At 45.3% G+C, this 24811-nt stretch overlaps 1 protein-coding gene across 1 annotated transcript; it reads right to left on the bottom strand.

Moving 5' to 3' along the window:
• Positions 1 to 3124: 3124 nt before the first annotated feature.
• Positions 3125 to 22360, bottom strand: LOC109915188 (protein spinster homolog 3-like). Its single transcript, XM_020514797.2, has 3 exons — positions 22093 to 22360; positions 6823 to 6888; positions 3125 to 3336 (listed from the first exon to the last, which is right to left on the bottom strand). Exons 1-3 carry the CDS (start codon positions 22259 to 22261, stop codon positions 3125 to 3127), a joined length of 447 nt encoding a protein of 148 aa, XP_020370386.2. The 5' UTR covers positions 22262 to 22360.
• Between the last annotated feature and the right edge of the window lie 2451 nt (positions 22361 to 24811).

Below are 24811 nucleotides of genomic sequence, written 5' to 3' on the forward strand. Positions count from 1 at the left end.
TGTATCTCAGTATTCGCCTCGACAACATTGTCTTTTTCCTGTGTGAATACTGACGAAAAATATTCATTTAGCACCTCTCCTATCTCTTCGGACTCCACGCACAACTTCCCACTACTGTCCTTGACCGGCCCGAATCTTACTCTGGTCATTCTTTTATTCCTGACATACCTATAGAAAGCTTTAGGCTTTTCCTTGATCCTACCTGCTAAAGACTTCTCATGTCCCCTCCTGGCTCTTCTTAGCTCTCTCTTTAGGTCCTTCCTGGCTAACTTGTAACTCTCAAGCGCCCTAACTGAGCCTTCACGCCTCATCTCTACATAAGCCTCCTTCTTCCTCTTGCCAAGAGATTCAACTTCTTTAGTAAACCACGGTTCCCTCGCTCGACCACTTCCTCCCTGCCTGACAGGTACATACTTCTCAAGGACACGCAGTAGCTGTTCCTTGATCAAGCTCCACATTTCAATTGTGCCCAGCCCCTGCAGTTTCCTTCTCCATCCTATACATCCTAAATCTTGCCTAATCGCCTCATAATTGCCTTTCCCCCAGCTATAACTCTTGCCCTGCGGTATATACCGATCCCTTTCCATCGCTAAAGTAAACGTAACCGAATTGTGGTCACTATCACCAAAGTGCTCACCTCCCTCCAAATCTAACACCTGGCCTGGTTCATTACCCAGTACCAAATCCAATGTGGCCTCGCCTCTTGTTGGCCTATCTCCATACTGTGTCAGGAAACCCTCCTGCACGCATTGGACAAAAACTGACCCATCTAAAGTACTCGAACTATAGCGTTTCCAGTCAATATTTGGAAAGTTAAAGTCCCCCATAACAACTACCCTGTTACTTTCGCTCCTATCCAGAATCATCTTTGCAATCTTTTCCTCTACATCTCTGGAACTTTTCGGAGGCCTATAGAAAACTCCCAACAGGGTGACCTCTCCTTTCCTGGTTCTAACCTCAGCCCATACTACCTCAGTAGACGAGTTCTCATCAAACGTCCTTTCTGCCACCGTAATACTGCCCTTGACTAACAATGCCACACCTCCCCCTCTTTTACCACCTTCCCTGATCTTACTGAAACATCTAAACCCCAGAACCTGCAACAACCATTCCTGTCCCTGCTCTATCCATGTCTCCGAAATGGCCACAACATCAAAGTTCCAGCTACCAACCCATGCTGCAAGTTCACTCACCTTATTCCGGATGCTCCTGGCATTGAAGTAGACACACTTCAAACCACCTTCCTGCCTGCCGGTACACTCCTGCGACCTTGAAACCTTATTCATGACCTCACTACTCTCAACCTCCTGTACACTGGAGCTACAATTCAGGTTCCCATCCCCCTGCTGAATTAGTTTAAACCCTCCCGAAGAGCATTAGCAAATTTCCCCCCCCAGGATATTGGTACCCCTCTGGTTCAGGTGTTGACCATCCCGTTTGTAGAGGTCCCACCTACCCCAGAATGAGCCCCAATTATCCAGGTATCTGAATCCCTCCCTCCTGCACCATCCCTGTAGCCATGTGTTCAACTGCTCTCTCTCCCTATTCCTCACCTCGCTAGCACGTGGCACGGGTAACAAACCAGAGATAACAACTCTGTTTGTTCTAGCTCTAAGCTTCCACCTTAGCTCCCTGAATTTCTGCCTTACGTTCCCATCCCTTTTCCTACCCATGTCGTTGGTGCCTATGTGGACCACGACTTGGGGCTGCTCCCCATCCCTGTTAAGGATCCCGAAAACACGATCTGAGACATCACGGACCCTGGCACCTGGGAGGCAACACACCAACCGCGAGTCTCTCTCGTTCCCACAGAATCTCCTATCTGTCCCCCTAACTATGGAGTCCCCAATGACTAATGCTCTCCTCCTCTCCCCCCTTCCCTTCTGAGCAACAGGGACAGACTCTGTGCCAGAGACCTGTACCCCATGGCTTACCCCTGGTAAGTCGACCCCCCAACAGTATCCAAAACGGTATACTTGTTTTTGAGGGGAATGGCCACAGGGGATCCCTGCACTGTCTGCCTGTTCCCTTTCCGTCCCCTGACTGTAACCCACCTACTTTTTTCCTGTACATGGGGTGTGACTACCTCCCTGTAACTCCTCTCAATTACCCCCTCAGCCTCCCGAATGATCCGAAGTCCATCCAGCTCCAGCTCCAGTTCCCTAACACGGTTTCCGAGGAGCTGGAGTTGGGTGCACTTCCCGCAGATGAAGTCAGTGGGGACACGAGTGGTGACCCTTACCTCCCACATTCTACAGGAGGAGCATACGACTGCCCTAACATCCATTCCCACTGTTCTGAATTCCCAAACAGACAAATAAAAAAAAACTAGTCGCCTTACCAAATCAGCGCTCAGGCCTTTTTTTTTGGTTAGAGGAGGAGGATGGGTGGGAGACACTACCTGGGTAGTGTTTCGGGTAAAGCAACCGCCCAAATATATTACCTCACTTACTCCAAAAATGGAGTGACGCGAGGTAAGACTTTCATAATCGAAAAGCTTACCTTCCCAGGCTGCCCTCGCGCTTCCTCCCGGACTCCCGCCGCTGAAACAACTGAAAGGCCGCAGTCACGCGAGGTAAGACTTTTATAATCGAAAAGATTACCTTCCCAGGTTGCCCTCGCACTTCCTCCCGGACTCCCCCCGCTGAAACAACTTCACCCTCCTCCATTGGGCAGAAGACACAAAAGTTTGAAAACATGCACCAACAGATTTAAGAACAGCTTCTTCCCCGCTGTTATCAGACTTATGAATGGACCTCTCATATATTAGTGTTGATCTTTCTCTGCACCTTCTCTGTAGCTGTAACACTATATTCTGCATTCTGTTCTGCTACCCTGAGGTACTTATGTAAGGTATGATTTGTCTGTATAGCACATAAAACAATACTTTTCACTGTATCTCTTCTACTGTGAAGATAGACAAATATTTGTCCACCATCTCTGTCATTTCCTCCTTCACCGTGATAATTTTTCCTGTTTTTACCTCCAACGGTCCAATAATTACTTTCGCTACTCCCCTCCTCGTGACAATAATAAATCAAATCAAATTTATAGCATCCAGTTTCTAAAGCAAAAACTGGTTGAGAGTGATGGTAGGTAATTGCACATAGGATTTACAAAAAGTTTAATACAAAAGGATTTCATTCACTGTCTCAAACCTTGACGAGTAATTCATTAAAATAAAGCTAAGTTGGCATACAGACTTCGTGACGAAGGATCCTGCCAGTGTCACAGCACACCAAACGAGTATTCCAATGGACATGAGGATCTTCCGGTTGTATCGATCACCCAGGTAACCAAACAAAGGAGCCAATATCATGTAGCTGCAGATAAAGACTGAACAGAACCAGCAAGTCAATGATAAAACAGTCATCTCAACATCTGGCCAGCAAATTCCAGATGAGCAAGGGCACAGCATCTGCACTGCAACATGTCCAAATATCTAGCCATTGTCAAAGATAAGGCTGTGGCTCAGATACAGAACCCTGAGCAAGAAGGATCTGTGCTCAAATCCCACTCTAGGGACTCAAACACATTATCGAGGCTAACACCCAGTACAGAATTAAGGGATTACAGATTGATAGAGGTGCTGCCTTTCAGATTGGGTGCTCATTTGCAGCAAAATCTTGTGGATGCTAGAGTTCTGAAGAAGAGTTGTATTGAAATTGAGATGTTTCTCTGGCCACAGATACAACCAGACCTGCTGAGTTTCTCCAGCTTTTTTTTTTAAATGTTGGATTGAGGCCCTGTCTAGTTTCAAAGGTGATTTAAAAAAAAAATCTGTGGCTTTTGTTTTGAAGAAAATCAGTCCTCTCTCAAGCATTACTGAAGCAATGATCTTTCCTCTGTTTGAGAGAGATTACAGCATGGAAATTAGCTGCCATGCTTCCCTTCATTGTAAGAGGTGATTACACAAGTAGTTGCAAAACAGTTTGAAACAACCCGAGGTTCTCTCAGATGGTATATAAACGAAAGTTTCATTTCCATCTAAATGAAAGGAAATAAGGAGGCCATTTCACCTCCTACCTTTTTGTTCAAACATTTCAAAGCGAATCCTACTTACCATTGTCCCACCTTCTTCCCTTAGCTTCATATTTTCTTCCACTTGTCCAATTTTTGTTAGAAAGTAAAGGTCTAGAGTCACAGAATTTTACATTGCAGAAGGAGGCCATTTGACCTATCGTGTCTGTACAGTCTCCTGAGAAAGCTACATAGCTAATCCCATTCGCCAGACCTTTCTCCGTAGCCCTCTCATCCCTTCCAAATACATATCCAGCTCGCTTTTGAAACCTCCTATGGAATCCATCTACACTCTTCTCCCAGGCAGCACATTCCAAATCCTAACAACTGAATAAAGAAATTTCTCACTTCTAGCTCTCTTGCTGACAATCCTGAAGTTGTGACCCCTAGTTACTGACATACCAACCAGTGGAAACAGGATATCCTTCTTTACCCTGTGAAAAATTGTTCACAGTTTTGAACACCTCAATAAGGTCACCTCTAATAAGCCCAATTTCCCTAATCTTTCCTTGTACCTAAAATCCCTCAATCCTGGTCTCATTCTGGTGAATCTTCTTTGAATTCTCTTCAAGGCTTTAACATCTGGGCTATAACTATTTCCTGGGGCACAGTATTCCAATGTGACCACAGTACACAGTCACTTGTCTCATCTAACTCATTACTTGTATTTGTAATTAATCATGGCCCCAGCACTGATCCCTGTGGCATTCCACACAGGTTGCCACCCTGAAAGTGCTCCCATTATCCCTGCTCTCTGTCTTCCATTAGTCAGCCAATCCGCTACCATTTCTAATACACTCCCTCTAACATCACGGGCTCGTATGTTATTAAGTAGCCTAATGTGTGGTATCTTATTAACCACCTTCTCAAAACCCAAATATATTACATGCACTGCTGTCCCTTTATCTATGCTCCTCAAAAGAATCCTAATAAATTTGTCAGGTATGATGTCCCCCACGCTGACTTTGCTTGATCACGCTATACATTTCTAAATGCTCTGCTATTGCATCTTTCTTGGGTCTAACATTTTCCCAATAATACTTGTTAAGCTAACTGGCCTATGGTTACTTGCTTCATCCTTTCTCTCTCTTCTTTTTAAAGAAAGGTAGCCATGGTGTAGAGGTACCAGCGCTGGACTGGGGTGGACAAAGTTAGAAGTCACATGACACCAGATTATAGTCCAACAGGTTTATCTGAAATCACAAGCTGTTCCTTCGCCACGTGAAGTGAAGGACATCATCTGATGAAGGAGCACTGCTCTGAAAGCTTGTGACTTCAAATAACCCTGTTGGACAATAGCTTGGTATTGTGTAACTTCTGACTTTTTAAACAAAGGTGTTACGTTGACTGTTTTTCAACCCCCTGGGTCTTTTCCAGAATCCAACAATTCGGGAAGATTATTACTAGTGCACCCACCTTCTCTGTAGCTAATTCCCACGAGATTCAGGGGACTTACGGGTCTTTAGCACCATTAGTTTCCGGAATACATTTTTTGAGTCATAGTCATCATATTTATTTCTTCTCCTTCTTCTCCCCCTTGAATATGGAGCATTTTAAGAATATTAATATCTTTTACCATGAACCTGATGCAAAGTATTTATTCAACTCCTCTGCCATTTCTTGGTCTCCCATTATTATTTTCTCACCCCCAACCCCCACCCACATTCCCTCCTCCCCACTCCCCATTCCCTCACCCCTTCCTCCCCATTCCCTCTTACCCACTCCCTCAGATCCTCCCCTACCCACTCCTCACACCTTCTCTGCCACTCGCTCTCTTCCTCACCTCCCCAGACCCTCTGCCCATTTACCCCAGCTTCTTCCTTCTCTAACCTGCACCCTCTCCCCTCCCACTTACTCACACCCCTCCCTCTCCCTGCTCTCCTGCCCACCCCCTCACCCCATCTCCATGGGAAATAGCTAGGATAGGTAAGACCATTTTTATTTCTGTGTTACCATGCATTATCAATAAGGAGCTCTTGTGGGGCAATGGGCAATGTCTCAAAGCCAGTGCACTCTGAGAATCCAGGGCCAAGGAAGGGATGTTTGTCCAAACAGCTTGAGTACCAACCTATAAATCCTGCTGACACCTACCAATGGCAGGCCATAAGACTGGGCAAGATTCCTGATCAGTCCTATAATGCAAATTGAGCCCTGTCCTGTTGCTATCCTTCTCTCCAGTGTGTGCACTGTCGTAGCAATGGAGAGTCCTCCTCTGGGGGTCAGTTGAGTGGAAGCCCTGCATGGACCTGAGAGGTAGCTGATATGATTTCTGTTCTGACTGCAGTGGATCCCAAACCTGCTTCTTTCTGGGACTTGCGCCAAGAATGAATATTGTATACTCTGGGTAAATATTTAAAGGTATTCTCTAATCAACTTGCTCAGAGAAGTTATTACACATCCCCAGAGCAGGGGGTCTTGAACCTGGGCCTCCTGGTGTAGAGGTCAGGGCACTACCATTGCACCCAAGAGCCCTAAACCTAGGTGAATACACGGAGTTTTCGGATGCACACATTTGCATTTGAATGTCATTCCAGAAAATGTCAAAAATCCAGAAACGACTTGGTCCCGAGCCTTCTAGTCCAGAGAGGGTATTGTATAAATATTTTTACATGGATTGTCCCATCATTCCAAGGATTAGTCAGGAACAGCACAATACTGGCTGTACTTGCCACAGGATTCCTGACCTTCTGGTTTTATTGGTTTCAGGAAGCTCGAGAAGTAGTTATAAATCGCAGGAGCAGGGAAAAGGGAATCAGTGGGAGCTTGGAGGGAATAATGGAAAATAGTGTTCCTTAAACTTACCTGTCTGCAATAGGCCAGCAGAGGAGTCGTTTATTTTAAAGTAGTCCTGAATACCATCCAAGACACCTGTGAGAGAGCAACACTAATTCAGTGAGTGAGCAGAGTCAAAGCAAGAACTATTACATCCGACAGAACCGCAGCCGTCATTCAGGAGCAAGGTCATGGGGACTGGTGTTTAGTCCCAGTCTCACCCACTGCAGCTGATTTTGCTTCCCATACCCACACTGTTACCTTTACAGTACCACCCCCAACTGAACATACCCAGCTCTATCTACACATACATTCACCCACACCGATACCTTTACAGTACCACCCCCAACTGAACATACCCAGCTCTACCTACACATACATACACCCACACTGATACCTTTACAGTACCACCCCCAACTGAACATACCCAGCTCTACCTACACATACATACACACACACTGCTATGGATCAGGCCAGACCCCCTCAGAATATATTAAGATGATAGTGTAGACCCTAACTTTTTCTTATTTTAAAAAGTTAGTTTAAGGTGCTGTATTCCACATGCAATTCAATCGGTCAAACTACCAGATTTGAAGCAAAACACACTTTATTCATACACTAAAAGGCATCTGGAAGGGTGTATGAACAGGATGTGTATAGACAGATATGGACCAAATGCTGGTAATTGGGACTAGATTTATTTAGGATATCTGGTTGGCATGGACGAGTTGGACCGAAGGGTCTGTTTCTGTGCTTTATATCTCTATGACTCTAACTCTAGCTAAAATATAGCAACAGAAAGAAAGAAAGAATTGGCGTAGCTGCTACTCAATTGGAAAACTTAACAGAATAATAGTTTAGTTAACTACTAAACAGTAACTATTCCAACATAGTACATTCCATAAATACACCCTTAGCAAAAGGCAAATTCAGAAAACAGATGGTCTCACTGGCGATTCCAGCAGCCCGGGAGGAAAAACATTTGGAGAAAACTCAGAGTGCAGCAGCCAGTAGAGATGTACTGTGGCTTCCAACCTTTGCTGAGACGCCAGTAACAACTGCTGCTTCTGAAAACTAAAAATCCTAGAGGTGAGGGAGCTTGACCACACCCATTCAGGCTGCTTCGATTCTTTCAGTTTTAAAAAAAAACCTAAGGCCTCACAAGCTGTTTAGGAGTTTTCAATAGAGAGCTGGGGCACCTCTGTCTTAAAACCTTTCTTTAAAAAAAAAACAGGGCAAAATAGACCACTTGAAGCCATAGTATCATCACCACAGACACACAAGTTCACTTCCTCAGGGCCTTCAAAGTGAGAGGATTTGCGTACAGGAGCAGGGATGTCTCGCTGCAATTGTACAGAGCCTTGGTGAAACCACAACTGGGATACTGTGTGCAGTTTTGATCTGTTTATCCGAGGAAGGATGTTCTGGCTATGGAGGGAATGCAACGAAGATTTACCAGACAGATTCCTGGGATGGCAGGACTGATGTATTGAAGGGAGACTGGATTGGTTAGGACTACGTTCACAAGAGTTTCGAAGAATGATGTGGGGGAGGGGATTCTCATAGAAATCTTAAAAATTCTACAGGACTAGGCAGAAAAAAGAAATGCAAGAAGAATGTTTCCTGATAACCGAAGAGTCCAGAACCAGGGGCCACAATCTAAGGATACAGGGTAGGCCATTTAGGACTGAGATGAGGAGAAATGTCTTTACCCAGAGAATGCTGAACCTGTGGAATTCTCTGCAGCAGAAGGTCGTTGAGCCCAAAACATTGAACCTTTTCAAGAATGGGTTTAATATAGTTCTTAGGGCTAAGGGATCAAAGGGTATGGGAAGGAAGCAGGAACAGCGTACAGTCGGATGATCAATCATGATCATATTGAATGACGGAATGGGCTCGAAGAGCTGAATGGCCTACTCCTGCTCCTATTTTGTACGTTTCAATGTTTCATCTTCAATCTTCTCTTTGCCAACTCAGTGCACCGCCATGGGTCAGTTTACACAAACACACTGTTGACATCCTTTCATCCAACCAGGCTATTGTCAGTCTGTGTGGTTCTCTTCCAGTCTTAGCTCAACCTCACTCAACTTCCCAATGCCGAGTTACTCAATAAGACATTGTGAGCCTTTGAGTGAATCCATGGGAGCCAGGGGGTGCCTACTGTGCTTCCAACCTGGCAAGCTCCCTACCCAGCATATGGGTGCCATCTGATATGGTTTCTTGGCTCACACACCACTGCCAGTATAACATGGTCTGAGTGTTTCTATATCTTAACCACTTGTAACTAAACCACAAAGGCTGGGTTCTGGTTGAGACAGATATCTCAAAGTTTATTACCAACACTATTTACACAGCTATGAGATCTCAGTTTTACATAAGCTGGGTTCTGTGCTTACTGACTGTTACTTTTGATTATTACTGTTGCCACATCAATGATGCTACAGTAATAAGTGTTCCCCAAAGGTGAGGGGAATATCTTTACATCGTATCATCACATCTCATGAGGATATCTGTCTGTCTCATCTGGAATTGATAGTAACACAACACCATACACAGCTCCTGAGTACAACATGTATGTAAAGATGACCTGAACTTCCTGAGTGAACTGTACCACACCATCAATAATGCCACTGCAAACACCAGCCACTACCACCTCCATGACATTGCTGAATCTCACTTCACACTCAGCCTCTGCTCTTGTGGTGCAGTGGTAATGTCCCCACCTCTGAGCCAGGAGGTTCCAGTCTCACCTGCTCCAGAGGTATGCTACAATGTCTTGAAAACCTTTCCCCACTGTTACTTCAATAAAGCAGCACAGCAGTGAGCAAACAAATCTTCTCAAAAACAGTGAGCAAACGTTTTGATAGTGGGTCATAGTCTGAAGGCAAGGTTATCAAATCAGACTCTGGAACTGCAATTCTTCCCAAAGTTTCACTCCTCTGGAATCAATTAGCTGAAGGCAGCCTCGGAAAATTGTGTGCAAATGCCAACATTCCTGCTGCCCTCAATGTTCTTGCATTCCTGTAGTTTTCCCAGTGAAACCAGAAAGGCGTGTTTGATTTGTTTCAGGTTACTCAAGAAAGACAACAGGCTTTAACTTGAGATCAGATCTATGACCATCAGCATAAACTGTTGCTATCTAGCCCCCCGACACCGGCTGCCAGGCCGCAGTATACAGAGTGCTCAGGCAATAGGCACATGATAACCCAATATCACTCATGCAAGGCTACCTTTTTCTCATCACACTAGTATTTCACAATATGCTTCGTTTCAGAGATCCAGAAAACCACAGCTTTCTCAGATTACCAGTGACCATCATACTCTGTCAAAAACTTCAAAAATGATCCAGCATCTAAGAACATAAGCACTAGGAGCAGGAGTAGGCCATTCAGCCCCTCAAGCCTGCCCCGCCATTTAATACAATCATGGCTGATCTCAACGTGGCCTCAACTGCACTTTCCTGCCTGCTCTTCATAACCCTTCAACGCATTACTAATTAAAATTCTGTCCATTTCCTCCTTAAATTTATAAAATCCTCAATGTCCTGGCATCCGTGCACTCTGGGGGAGTGAATTCCATAGATTCACAGCTCTTAGAAAAGTACAGCTCAGTGGTTGGCACTGCTGCCTCGCAGCGCCAGGGACCTGGGTTTGATTCCGCCCTCGGCCAACTGTCTGTGTGGAGTTTGCATGTTCTCCCCACGTCTGTGCGGGTTTCCTCCCACAGTCCAAAGGGGTGCAGGTTAGAGTGGATTGACCATGCTAAATTGCCCATATAGTTTTGAGGGTGGGTGGGTTAGCCATGGGAAATGCAGGGCTACAGGGATAGGGTGGGGGTGGGTTTGGGTAGGACCTCTTTCATAGGGTTGGTGTGAACTTGATGGGCAGAATGGCCAGCCTCCACACTGTAGGAATTCTACTCTTACATTTTCATCTCAGGATCACCTCAATCTCCAAGCAACCCTTTCATCCCACCCCAAGATATTGTTTAACCAATGAAGTAAAATAATATAAAATGACATAAAAGTTTTCAAAGGAAATGTGAAAAGACACAAGTTGATTTTTGACTTTCTCTCCTCACAGCCATTTTTCATTCCTGGCGACTCGAAGACAAACCCAGGAGTCAACAATCAGATTCGTATGTTCACAGTTCCACCAGAAACTGCACCCTCCCACCCACCCATGCTGCCCATCTGGCCTGGTTTCACAGATTTTGTTTGAAACCAGGGATTCAGGTATTTGTTTTTCTGCCCTTTGGAGGGGCTAACCTGCAGCACCAAGACCTCCACCATCGGTACAGCGAGGAAGCAGGTCTCAAATCTACGTAGCCTGATCGGGGATTAAACCCCGTGATATTGGCAAATCTGACAATCCAGCCAACTGAGCCAGCTGGCCTTTGGTGAGGCCACTTATAGAATACTGCATACTATTCAGGTCTCCCTGCTGCAAAGATGTTGTTAAAACTTGAAAGGGTGCAGATTTACAAGGACGTTGCCAGGACTGGATGGTTTGAGTTGTAGGGAAAAGGCTGAATAGGCTGGGGCTTTATTTCCCCCAGGAGCACCGGAGGCTGAGGGGTAACTGTTTAAGAGGTTTATAAAATGATTTAAGGTGGCAGCACAGTAGGACGTATTCTGAGGAAGGGTCACAGGACACGAAACGTTAACTCTGTTTTCTCCTCCACAGATGCTGCCAGACCTGCTGAGCTTTTCCAGCAACTTTGTTTTTGTTAGAATGTATTCAGGCTCTGTGCCCATACATTCCCACGCACCCGGCCAGCCACTTTCTCATTCGTTTTTTTTTCTTCTTGTTTTGTTCCTTCATTTGTCTTTTGTATCAAAGTTCACCTTTTCTTCTTCAGCTGCGGTGGAGGAAGGTGGTTGCAAGGGCCCACTGTGGTGGATCAGGACGTCCATTCTTTGTGGCCATATTGGCTGCAGTTTTATCAAAGACTTCATCGTCAGTGGGTCTGGTCTGTTCCTCCTGGCGGCGGTTTCATCGGCGGCTATAGCATGGCGGTTCCAGTTCGTTCCTCATCGCTATGGCGGCAATGTGGCGGCTTTGGGCAGTGACTGAAGTGGAGATTCAGTGTGACAGCACAGCATCAGTGACTTGGTGTGCCTGGTTTGTCTCTCCTTGCTATGGCAGCAAAGCAGCAGCTTCAGTATTGGTTTTGGCAGGGCAGCATGGTGGGTCTGGTCTGGAAATCCTTGCTTTTACATCCTCAGGGGCAGCTTCAGCAGCAAAGTCCCATAGCCACTCCGTAAACCCAGATTGTCGTGGAGGCAGCAAAAGATGAACTTTGACCTAATTTTGTCTCAATTATTCTTTTTTATAATTTCTGTAACTAAGACGGCGCCAAATTGTGGCAACTTATAGACATCTCATTGTATTTTCATAAATACAAGTGGCAATAAATCACTATTCTGTTCTAAAATCATTAGGGGCATAGCTAGCTGAATATCTGAGGTCTTTTCCCCAGGGTAGGGGAGTCCAAAACTAGAGGACATAGGTTTAAGGTGAGAGGGGAAAGATTCAAAAAAGACCTAAATGGGCAACGTTTTCATGCAGAAAGTTTGGCTGCAGTTTACAGACCAATAGTGAGACCAGATCTGGAGTGCAATGTACAGTTTTGGTCTCCTTATTCAAGGAAGGCCAGAACTGCTTTAGGGTGTGTCTATGTATGGGTGAGAGAGAGGAGCGGAGGGCAAGAGAGAGGGGAGGAGGGCGAGTAAAATATAGCCAATTATTTTGAACATTAGAAATTAGCTTCTAAAATGAGATAATAGATTTCTTTTCACAAAAACTGCTTCTCGTGATTTGATCTGATTGATTGCTCCTATTTATTGTTAGCCTCTCCTGATCAGTCATTCACTCAGATTTGGTTCCATTCATAATCCGCAATTGCAAACTATTTTATTCACATTGCGCTTATACCTTCCCCATCCATTAAATGTGAATTTGCTGCTGCTTTATTTTGGCCCGGTCCCAATGACACCAGAAGTCTTATGGTGGTAAAATTGTGCTTTAAAAATATTAGCCATAAGGAAATCTGCACAAACCCAATCTATTTAGGTGGTGTCACAGTGTTGCTCACACTGAGTCAGGTATTGCTTAAAATGAGGGAAGTTACACTAATTATGATTCTCAGGGACATTCACTCTCTCCATCACCGAAAGGCAGTGACAGTAATGTGTACCATCTCCAAGTGACCATGAAACTATCAATAGTCCCAAAATCCATTATTGTTCACAAATGTCCTTTGGGGAAGGAAACTGCCATCCTTATCTGACCTGGACCACATACGAGTCCAAACCCACAGCAATGTGATTGACTCTTGACCACCCCCTGAAATGGTCCAGCAAGCCATTCAATCCAAGGACAATTACAAATGGGCAATAATCCTAGGCTCTGTCAGTGATGCCCACATAACATGAAGGAATAGGAAAGAAACTGCACTGCATCAACTCACTAAGACTCCTCCAAACGCACCTTCCAAACCTATAACATCTACCATCTATAGCAACAGATATATGGAAATACCACAACCCATAGGTTCCCCTCCAAGCCACTCACCATCCTGACTTGGAAAAAATATCACCGATCCTTCAGTGTTTCTGGGGCAAAGTGCTGGAACTCCCACTCTAATAGTGCTACGGGAGTACCTACAATCACAAGGACTGCTGTGGTCTCAAGAGTAGCCAGTGATAATCAATAAATTCTGGCTTTGCTAATGATATGGTATTTGGGAGGCTTTCAAGTGTAAGTTGCTGGGAACTCAGGACTGGCATGTTCCTGCAAGGATGAAGGATAAGTATGACAAGTTTAGGGAACCTTAGACAATGAGAGATATTGTGAGCCTTGTCAAAAAGAGAAAGGAAGCATTTGTCAAGACTAGGAGGCTGGGAATACACAAAACAAGCGTGGGATACAAGGAAAGTCGAAAGAAACTTAAGCAAGGAGTCAAGAGGGCTAAAAGGGGTCTTGAAAAGTCATTGGCCAACAGGATTAAGGAAAAGCCCAAGGCTTTTTATACATAAATAATGAGCAAGAGAGTAGCCAGGCAGAGGGTTGGCCCACACAAGGACAGGGAAGGGAACTTATGTGTGGGCGAGGTATTAAATGAGTACATTGCATCAGGATTCACCATAGAGAAGGACTTGGATGATGAGTCTGGGGAAGGGTGTGTAGATAGTTTGGGTCATGTTGAGATCAAAAGGGAGGAGGGTATTGGGGGTCTTGAAAACCATCAATATTGACAAGTCCCCAGGGCCTGATGGGATATACCCCAGAATACTGAGAGAGGCAAGGGAGGAAATTGCTGGGGCCTTGAGGAAATCGCTGGGGCCTTGAGGAAATCTTTGTATCCTCCCTGGCTACAGGGGAGGTCCCAGAGGATTGGAGAATAGCCAACATTGTTCCTTTGTTTAAGAAGGGTGCAGGGATAATCCAGCTAATTACAGACCGGTGAGCCTTACATCAGTGGTTGGGAAATTATTGGAGAGGATTCTTTGAGACAGGATTTACTCCCACGAGGAAATAAGTGGATGTATTAGCAAGAGGCAATATGGTTTTGTGAAGGGGAGGTCGTGTCTCACTAACTTGATTGTGTTTTTTGAGGAAGTGTCAAAAATGATTGATGAGAGTAGGGCAGTGGATGCTGTCCACATGGACTTCAGTTAGGCCTTTGACAAGGTCCCTCATGGCAGGCTGATACAGAAGGTAAAGTCGCACAGGGTCAGAGGTGAGCTTGCAAGATGGATAAAAAAACTGACTCGGTCATAGAAGACAGAGGGTAGTAGTGGAAGTGTGTGTTTCTGAATGGAGGGTTGTGACTATTGACATTCCTCAGGGATCAGTGTTGGGCCCTTTGCTATTTGTAATATATACAAATGATTTGAAGGAAAATGTAACTGGTTTGATTAGTAAATTTGGCAATGGCACAAAGGTTGATGGAATTGCAGATAGCGATGAGGACCGTCAAAGGATACAGCTGGATACAGATAGGTTGATGAGTTGGGCAGAGAGGTGGCAGACGGAGTTTAATCCAGAAAAATGTGAGGTCTCCCACATCTCCCGCACCTCATCCCTCACACCCCGTCCACGCAATAAGAACCAAAAAAGAATCCCCCTCGTCCTCACGTACCACCCCACCAACCTCCGGATCCAACGCATCATACTCCGACACTTCCGCCATCTGCAATCCGACCCCACCACCAAAGACATCTTTCCCTCCCCACCCTTATCTGCTTTCCGGAGGGACAACTCTCTCCGTGACTCCCTTGTCCGCTCCACACTCCCCTCCAGCTCCACCACACCCGGCACTTTTCCCTGCAACCGCAGGAAGTGCTACACCTGCCCCCATACCTCCTCCCTCACCCCCATCCCAGGCCCCAAGAAGACTTTCCACATCAAGCAGATGTTCACCTGCACATCTGCCAATGTGGTATACTGCATCCGCTGTACCCGGTGTGGCTTCCTCTACATCGGGGAAACCAAGCGGAGACTCGGGGACCGCTTTGCAGAACACCTACGCTCGGTTCGCAACAAACAACTGCACCTCCCAGTCGCGAACCATTTCAACTCCCCCTCCCATTCCTCAGACGACATGTCCATCCTGGGCCTCCTGCAGTGCCACAACGATGCCACCCGAAGGTTGCAGGAACAGCAACTCATATTCCGCTTGGGAACCCTGCAGCCCAATGGTATCAATGTGGATTTCACAAGTTTCAAAATCTCCCCTCCCCCCACCGCATCCCAAAACCAGTCCAGCTCGTCCCTGCCTCCCTAACCTGTTCTTCCTCCCACCTATCCCCTCCTCCCACCTCAAGCCGCACCTCCATCTCCTACCGACCAACCTCATCCCGCCCCCTTGACCTGTCCGTCCTCCCTGGACTGACCTATCCCCTTCCTAACTCCCTACCTACACTCACCTTTACTGGCTCCATCCCCGCCTCTTCGACCTGTTTGTTTCCTCTCCACCTATCCTCTCCTCTATCCCTCTTCTATCCGCCTCCCACTCTCTCCCTATTTATTTCAAAACCCCCTTCCCCTCCCCCTTTTCTGATGAAGGGTCTAGGCCCGAAATGTCAGCCTCTCTGCTCCTATGATGCTGCTTGGCCTGCTGTGTTCATCCAGCCCTGCACCTTGTTGTCTCAGTAACTGAGGAGTGTGTGTATGCAATGAGCTGCCAGAGGAAATGGTGGAGGCGGGTACAATTACAACATTTACAACGTATCTGGATAGGAATGTGAATAGGCAGGGTTTAACAGGATATGGGCCGAATGCTGGTAAATGGAATTAGATCAGAATGGGATGACTCTGAAGTCAGGCAGCATCTATGGAGAGAGAAACAGAGTTAACGTTTCAAGTCTAGTATGACTCTGCTTCTGAATTGGCTTTTGAACTGGAACCACTTCTGAAGAAGTCATATTGGACCTGAAACATTTACTGTTTCTCTCTCCAACGATGACGCCATATCAGCTGAGTTTCTCCAGCAATTGCTGTGTTTGTTTCAGATTTCCAGTATCTGCAACATTTTGCTTTTAACCTATTTAGGAAGACAGTTGAGTAGTATATTTTGGTCAGAAACAACCCAGGAGAACTTTGTAACCCTTACACAAATAGTTCCATAGGGTTCTTTACATTCTCCGTTTAATGTCTCACCTGAAAGACAACATCCCCAACAGAGCAGCATTCCCTCAGTACTGCACTATACTGTCAGCCTAGATTTCTGCTGAATCCTGCCTGACTTAAACGGTGAAAACATGCTTGTCTAAGACACAGTGTCTACAACTGGAAGAGCAGGTCATTCAAGAAGAGACTTGTCTTAACAACACCAGTGTCAACTTTGCTTGGCATGGGATCTGGACGAAGGTTTAAAAGTGAGTGTTCCCAGCTCTACCCTTGTACCAAGCTGGTACCAAGATGATTCATTTGTGATAGATGGGGACTGAGGGACTTAAAACCAGAAAAATCTTCAAATTTTGACTGCTATACAATGAAGGTGGCAAAGACCATTCTCACAGATGTGATCAAAAATAAGAGAAGAACATCACACTCTGCCGTGTTAAAAGGAGCGGTGAGACATCCCAAGCATCTAACCTGTATATTACCAAACAAGAAGGAATGACTGGCCACTTAAAATTCAAATTTAAAATTCAGTTAAAAAGGGTTTTTTAAGAGTAACAGGTTTTTAAAAGCATGTATAGGTTGATCAGTTTAGTAGAGGTTTTTGGGTTGATAAAGGAATTGCAAAGGCCCTGACTCTGAGCTGTAACAGTTCTGTAGTTGTTGACTGTTTTGTTGAAAACCTTCTGTAAAGTTCCAAATAATGAACACACAAATTAATTAACAAATAATTAGATGAACTAACTAACTAACAGATGGATTCTGAGGTAAATAATGAAATTAATCTTTTATTTCGAAATGGTGAGAGTGTCCACTGGACATTTTGCTGTAGACCGAGTAATAAAACAATCTGACGTTTCCATCAAAGAGCTTGTAACATCTAAAGTGAGACAGCAGGAAGAGATGACTTCTGTAATCTCTGTCCCAATGCTATAGAGTGTCACAGGACTCAAATGTGCTTTTCCCTGTGAACCTGGCACAAAACAGCTTACTCCAGCCGTATGTACAGGAAGCTTCTCAAATCGAAAAAGTAAATAGAATCCAAAATGGGGCTATTTAATCCATTGTGTCCAGGTCATCGCCCAAGCATTTGTTGTAAGGAGGATGCAATGTAAAATAAGGGACATTTAATTGCAGCTGTAGGTGACAGACATTACTGTGTATAAATTTTAAAAAGTATAAAAGTATGTCAGAAGCAGTTTGGAGAAGCCGGAGTAGGCCATTCAGCCTCTTGAGCCTGCTGCTCCCTTCAATAAGGCCATGGCTCGTTTGATTACTCCACATTCCCACCTACCCCTGATATCCTTACCAAAAATCTACCCACCTCTATATTTCAAATATTCACAATCTCTACTTCCGCTGCCTGTTGAGGAAGAATTTCGAAGACTCATGACCCATTGAGGAAAAATGTCTCCCTGTCTTAAATGGATAATCTTTTTAAACAGTGACCCCGAGTTCTAGGCTCTCCAACAAGAGGAAAAATTCCCTCCACATTCACCCTGTCAAGACCCCTCGGGATTGCATCTGTTTCAATCAAGCCACCTCTTACTCTTCTAAACTCCAGTGGATACAAGCCTAACCTGTCCAACATCTCCTCATAAGACAACCATCCATTCCCCGTATTACACAAGTAAACCTTTCCTGAATTGTTTCTGATGCATTCACATTCTTCCTTAATAAGGAGACACAACACTCCAGCAGTGGTCACACTGACATCCTGTATAACTGAAGCCTGATCTCCCTACTTTTGTAAACATTTTTAACCAACGAGTTATAGAGTTAAAGAATTTTACCACACCGAAACAGACCCTTTGGTCCAACTAGTCCATGCTGACCATAATCCCAAACTAAACTAGTCCCACCTGCCTGCTCCTGGCCCATATCTCTCCATACCTTTCCTATTGATGTACTTATTCAAATGTCTTTTAAACATTGTAACTGTACTCGCATCCACCACTTCTTCTGGAAGTTCATTCTACACACAAACTACTCTCTGTAAAAAAAAACATGTCTTTTTTAAAATCTTTCTCCTCTCACCTTAAAAACATGTCCCCTAGTCTTGAAATTCCCCACCCTAGGGAAAAGACACCCTCCATTCCTTGCACCATCCTGGTAAGTCTCTTCCGAACCCTCTCTAGCTTAATAATATCCTTCATGTAGCATAACAATGTTATGACACATCTCTGAAGCAGGTGGGCTTTGAACCCAGGTCTTCTGGCTCAGAGGTAGAGACGCTACCATAAGTGTCACTGTAAGAGCCCTCGCCTTATTTTTACATTCAATTTCTCTTGCAATAAATAATAACATTCCATCAGCTTTCCTAATTACTTGCTGTACCTGCATACAAACCTTTTGCAATTCATGCACTAGGACAGCCAGAAATGCTGTGCGTAGACCCATAGTGCCCTTAGGGAGAGAATTCCAGGAATTTAACCCTGTGACACTGAAGAGTTGGGGATATATATTTCGAAGTCAGGATGGTAAGTGACTTGGGGGTGATGCTCCCACACATCTGCTGCCCTTGTCCTTCTAGATAGAAGTAGTCGTGGATTTGGATGGTGCTATTTGAGGATTTTGTTTGTCATTTCTCTTTCTCATAGTGACCAGTATCCTGCCATAATCCTAAAACAGCATTGGGTCCCACCAGTATTGGAGTCTGGTCTTGGTCTTGCCAAGCAGAAGGTAACAAATCCAAGAAGTCAGAGGTGTGCCGCAGATACCCATTTCCAAATACTCTTTCCATGTCAAGAGGGCAGTTGAACCACAATTTAGTGAGAGCATGTTTCAGAAGTTCATGCGTTCAAGCCCCACTGTAGAAACATGGGCACAGAATGCAGTGCAGCACTGAACTGCTTAAACCAGATGAAGAAGCCCTTTTCTGATTAAACATCAAACTGAAGCCCATGTACCCTTCCTGATGAATCCCACTGTCCAAAGAACAGCAGAGAATTTCTCCCTGGCTGATTTGTATCTCTTTACCAACATCACTGCTCGTTGATCTTATTGCTGTTTACAGGATCTGGGTGTACATTGATTGGCTGCAATGTTTCCTACATTACACACATTCCTTCTGACATACAGGAACAGAAGGACATGGAGGGGAGATGTGTGTGCGTTTACATGCCACTGAAGATAACAGAGCAGACTGAAAAAGCAGTTAATCAAGTTCGCAGAATCTTGGCTTTAAAGAAAAGGGCAAAGAGTATAAGAGCGAGGAAGTTATGATTGAGCTATACGGAGAGACTAGATAGGCTTGGATAGTTTTCTTGGGAATGTAGTGGAGGCCGGAAACCTTGTAACTTTTTTTTAAAAAATTTAGATGAGCATTTCAAATGTCATAACATTCAAGGATATGGGACAAGTGCAGGAAATTGGGATTAGTGCACCTTTGGTGGTATTAACATCAGTAGAGACTCGATGGACCAAAAGGCCTTTTCTGTGCTATTTGAATCTATGAAAACAACTGGTTCAGCCTCACCTGCATTACTGCATCCCCTACCAGGCACCACACTTAAGAAAAGGACGTGAAGCCATCAGAAAGGGTGCAGAAAAGATTCACGACACTGAGTCTAAGGGATGAGGAACTGCAGTGACTGAGATAGATTGGGAAGGTTGGGACCCTCCTTACAGGGGTGAAAGTCAAGAGATTTGATAGAGGCACTCAAAATCCTGATTGATTGAGACCAGGTGAATGGAAGTGCGACTGTTCATGTTGGCAGGAATGTTGGCAAGCCGACAACACCAATTCACAGTGATTGGCAAAACAGCCAAAAGTATACAAGGGGAAACATTTTTCATCCAGTGAGGGGTTAGGCTGATCTGGAATGCACAGCTTGAGAGTGCATTGGAAGCTCAGTCCATTGCAAATTTTAAAAGGGAACCGAACAATTATCTGAAAAGCAAACTAATTTCAGGGCTAGGAGGAAAAGGCAAGAGAGCGGGTCTTAACGAATTGCTCTCTGAGAACTGCCATAGCTACCTTGGGTTGAATGGCCTCCTTCTGAAGTTTAACCATTCTGTGATTCTCTGATTGTGATTATACTTCAACAATGCTTTCAGATCATGAGCTTGGAAAAGGTGCCACATAAATGGAAGTCTTTTCTTTCTGATAGTTCAGTGGTTCCACGCGTTTCCATCAGCATCTAACAAAGGGATGGACACTATGGACTAACACTGCCAGTTCACACACTCTCCTCACCATTGCTGGGATCTGCCATTCCAATCTGGCAGCCCAGTCACCACCACGCTGCCATGTGATTAATGGGTGTGCTGACAGACAACACTGGGTAGGACCTCAGCAAAACCACAACCTTCATGAAAACAGTGGTCTGTAAAAATTTCTCAGACACTCAAAGCAATGATAGAAATAACATGACAATTCACCATTTCCACCTGAAGTGGAATTAATACAGCATTTGACATTCTGTACCCCCAATGAAATCTGCTAAATGGTTTCAGAAGAACCTCTTCCCCTGTAATCAAGCCGTAAAACTTCATTTTTAAATAATATCACCTTCAAAATCCAGGCAGCTGATAATCTGAATCATTCAGAAACAATATAGCTGCATTAAGTCCTTGTTAATAAAAAGTTGCTTAATACCAGCTCCTCTGGTTAACTCTACTGAACATTTCAAAGTACATTTCACCCACTCTCAGAACAGCAGTAGCAGCAACAACAATGTGGGAACAGAGATAACACAGTGTGGAGCTGGAGGAACAAAGCAGGCCAGGCAGCATGAGAGGAGCAGGAAAGTTGACAGCTCTGCACTGTGTTATCTCTGACTCCAGCATCTACAGTTCTTACTGTCTCCAATGTGGGAACAGCATTGCCTACACATTCTAGCCTCACTCCAAGGGCACACTCCACTGTAATACTCCTTCCTTATCACTGGGGCAGTAACATGGTATTTCCGTGGCTGTGCCTTGACCACAGGAACTGTACTGGTGCTTTGGCACAGTGCTGCCTACTGGTCAGGCATATAGAGTCATTGAGCACGGAAACAGACAGGGCCTGCGATGCCCACATCCTATACCAGAATAAAAACAAAAGCACAAAAGATCTGAAAGAAGAAACAAAAAGAAGCTCTCAATTGCTTCACGAGCTTCTCACCTGGGTACTCCCTTGTAGCAAGGACTAGGAGATGGGTTTTGGTTCTTGGAGACATATGGGCCAAACCTCTGGAGAGGTGACTGGGTGGGGAAATTGGGAACAGATGGGGAAGGATAGGGGAAGAGGGGGTTGAGGGAAGAGGGATGGTGGGGGGGAGAGGAGGGTTGAGGGACAGGAGGGATGAGGGGGGTTGAGGGACAGGGGGAGGGGGGTTGAGGGACAGGGGGAGGGGGGGTGAGGGAGGGTGGAGGGACGGGGGAGACGGGGATAGAGGTTTGGGGGAGAGGGAGATAAATGTTTGGGGGAGAGGGGATAAATTTTTGGGTTGGGGGTGTTGAGGTTTGGGCGATACGCGGATAAGGGTTTGGGGGAGAGGGGGATAAATGTTTGGGGGAGAGGGGGATAAATGTTTGGGGGAGAGGGGGGTTGCGGTTTGGGGGAGAGGGGGTTAAGGGTTTGGGAGAGAGGAGGATAAGGGTTTGGGGGAGAGGAGCATAAAGATTTGGGGGAGGGGGTTAAGCGTTCGGCGCGGGGTTGTGTAGGCAAAGGGCGAGCTCTCACCTGCAACGATGGAGCGATCCATATAGTTCAAGAGGTTAATGAGGAACAGGATGGCGACAACCAGGTACGACCTTCGCCGGGTTATGTGGAAGCGGGTATTGGTTGTCTCGGCACTGTAGCTGACCCTGGCAGGGTTCTCCCCGGCCGGAGAGCCACTCTCTCCTTCCATCAGGGGCGAGGACACTGTTGCTGAGAGTCAGCTCAGCTCCCAATCCGAAAAGTTCTCATACTTCTCCTAAACTAACGGAAGGAACGCCCTAGATCTAACACTCCCTCTTCCGAGTTTACCAGCGGACTGTACTGCCCTCCACAGCAGAGGCCGTTCAGGGGGCCAGTCCACTTTCACATACTATCCCCTGGGGAGAGAGAGAGAGAGAAAGAGACAGCCTTATAGAATTGCGGGAGAGCCAGCGAGCTTCGGCAAATATCAACCAAAACAATCAACACCCATTTGTGTTCAGTCAAAATCCTCACTAGAAATGTAATGGCCACTTTAATGCAATCGCCGTGAACGCCTCGCCCCTTGACCCCCAACAATTTTTGGCGAAGATATGCCGTCCACACCACAAGTGTGCCGAAGGGTTACGGTCAAACAGCACCGGCTTGCTGTGGAACCTCCTGCTACTCGTCAAAGGAACAAGAGCAAGGGGACCTAGTTTGAAAGTGAACTGCAACTGAAACAAGGGTGATGTGAGAAAAGGAAACATTTCACGCATGGAGATAGTAGGAACTGCAGATGCTGGAAAATCTGAGATAACAAGCTGTAGAGCTGGATGAACCCCTTCAGGGAACATGCCCGGAACGTCAGCCTTCCTGCTCCTATGATGCTGCTTGGCCTGCTGTGTTTGTCCAGCTCTACACCTTGTTATTTTCACGCATGGAGTTGTTGGGGTCTGGGAATGGGCTGCCTGAAGGTATTCAAGAGGGCACTGGCTGATTATTTGGAGAGAAATTGCAGCTTAATTTAAAATTAAGAAGGTCTGCAATATGTAAATTTTAACCTTATTTTGTATGTTTTACATTATACTGTAATTACTGCAATGTTTAACTTTTACCTTTGTCTTTCTTTCCACCTTAACCTTAAGATTCTGTAGCTGGATACTTGTACCTGAGATGGCACCTTGTGTGGAAACACTACGCTTCTGTAGAATAAAACAAAATCAAATCAAATGGTCTGCCAGGATAATGGGGAAAAGGCAGGAGATGGGCACACAGTAATATGTTCACTTGAACAGCAGTGGGCCAAATGGCCTCCTGTTCCATAACAATTCTCTGAGTCCCGTATGACTCTTCATCAGATCCGTGAATATTATGTTCACTCCTGGTTACCAAGAAACTGGGAGAGGGTCATGCACTGGCATGATACAGAGAAAAACCATGAGGCTGATGCTCAGGGCCAGGAGTCTTGCTGAAAGATTGGAAAGAGTTCTAAGAATAATAAAATGATAAGAAATCAGCTTATGGGGGTTTAGGAGACTGCAGTGACTGATGCAAACACCAAGATGGCTGCCAGCTGCCTTCACAGACTCAGATATTAGTGATGACTTCACACCACGACGACAGACAACAGAGCATTCTGGCTACTCCTTGTCTAATCCGCTTAACCGTCTCACCAGCCAAAGCTTCTACCCCCATCACTTCCAACACTGATACATAAAAACTTAGTAAATAGGAACAGGAGTAGGCCATTTGGCTCTTTGAGCCTGCTGTGCCATTCAATACGATCATCCAACTCAGTACCCTGTTGCTACTTTCTCCTCATACCCTCTGATCCCTTTAGCCCTAAGAACTATATCTAACTCCTTCTTGAAAACATTCAATATTTTGCCTCAACTGCTTTCTGTGGCAGAAAATTCCACAGGCTCACCACTGTCTGGGTGAAGAAATTTTTCCTCATCTCAGTCCTTGGTGACCTATCTTGTATCTTTAGACTGTGACCCCTAGTTCTGAATTCCCCAGTCATCAGGAAACATCCTTTCTGCATTTATTCTGTCTAGTCTTATTAGAATTTTATAGGGTTCTATAAGACCTCCCCCCCAACCTACGTTCTTCTAAACATCAGTGAATACAGTCCTAATCGATTCAGTCTCTCTTCCTACATCATTCCTCAGATAAGGAGACCAAAACTGCACACAATACTCCAGGGTGGTCTCACTAAGGCCCTGTCGAATTGCAGCAAAACATCCCTACTGCTGTACTCAAATCTTCTCGCTATGAAGGCCAACATACCATTTGCCTTCTTCAGTGCCTGCTGAACCTTCATGCTTACTTTCAGCGAATTGTGTACAAGGACACCCAGTTGCAGCATCCCAGTGCTTGACCCTCTCCAAGTTTCCTGGTAACCAGAAGTGAGCATGATATTCGTGGATCTAGAGAACAGTCATACTGGTCTTGAAATGTTAACTCTGCTTTCTGTCCACTAAAACTGCCTGACTTGCTGAATTTCTCCAGCAATTTCTGTTTTGAAAATATTCATGGTGTGACCATGATGAGTTTAATCATTGCTTCCTCAAACCTGTACTCTACTGTTTGCACCTCCACCTTTCCCAAACTATCACCATTCAGATAATAATCTGTCTTCCTGTTGGTCATCCTGCAGTGCGTGAACTGCTAGCTGAGGCACTCAGAGGTCTTTCTGAATGTTCCTCTGGCTCAACGGTTTGCCCATCTATTTTAGGGGTGCTTCTTGCATGGATGATTTAGCAGTACAGTGCTGCAG

Source organism: Rhincodon typus, chromosome 26 (genome assembly GCF_021869965.1).
Source record: "Rhincodon typus isolate 14 chromosome 26, sRhiTyp1.1, whole genome shotgun sequence".
Taxonomy (NCBI): Eukaryota; Metazoa; Chordata; class Chondrichthyes; order Orectolobiformes; family Rhincodontidae; genus Rhincodon; species Rhincodon typus.

Coding starts and splice junctions, on each gene's coding strand:
- LOC109915188 (XM_020514797.2), bottom strand. CDS start 22,261: ATGGAAGGAGAGAGTGGCTCTCCGGCCGGGGAGAACCCTGCCAGGGTC. Junction 6,889..22,092: donor GGATCGCTCCATCGTTGCAG/GTGAGAGCTCGC, acceptor GCTCTCTCACAG/GTGTCTTGGATGGTATTCAG. Junction 3,337..6,822: donor TGCTGGCCTATTGCAGACAG/GTAAGTTTAAGG, acceptor GGTTCTGTTCAG/TCTTTATCTGCAGCTACATG.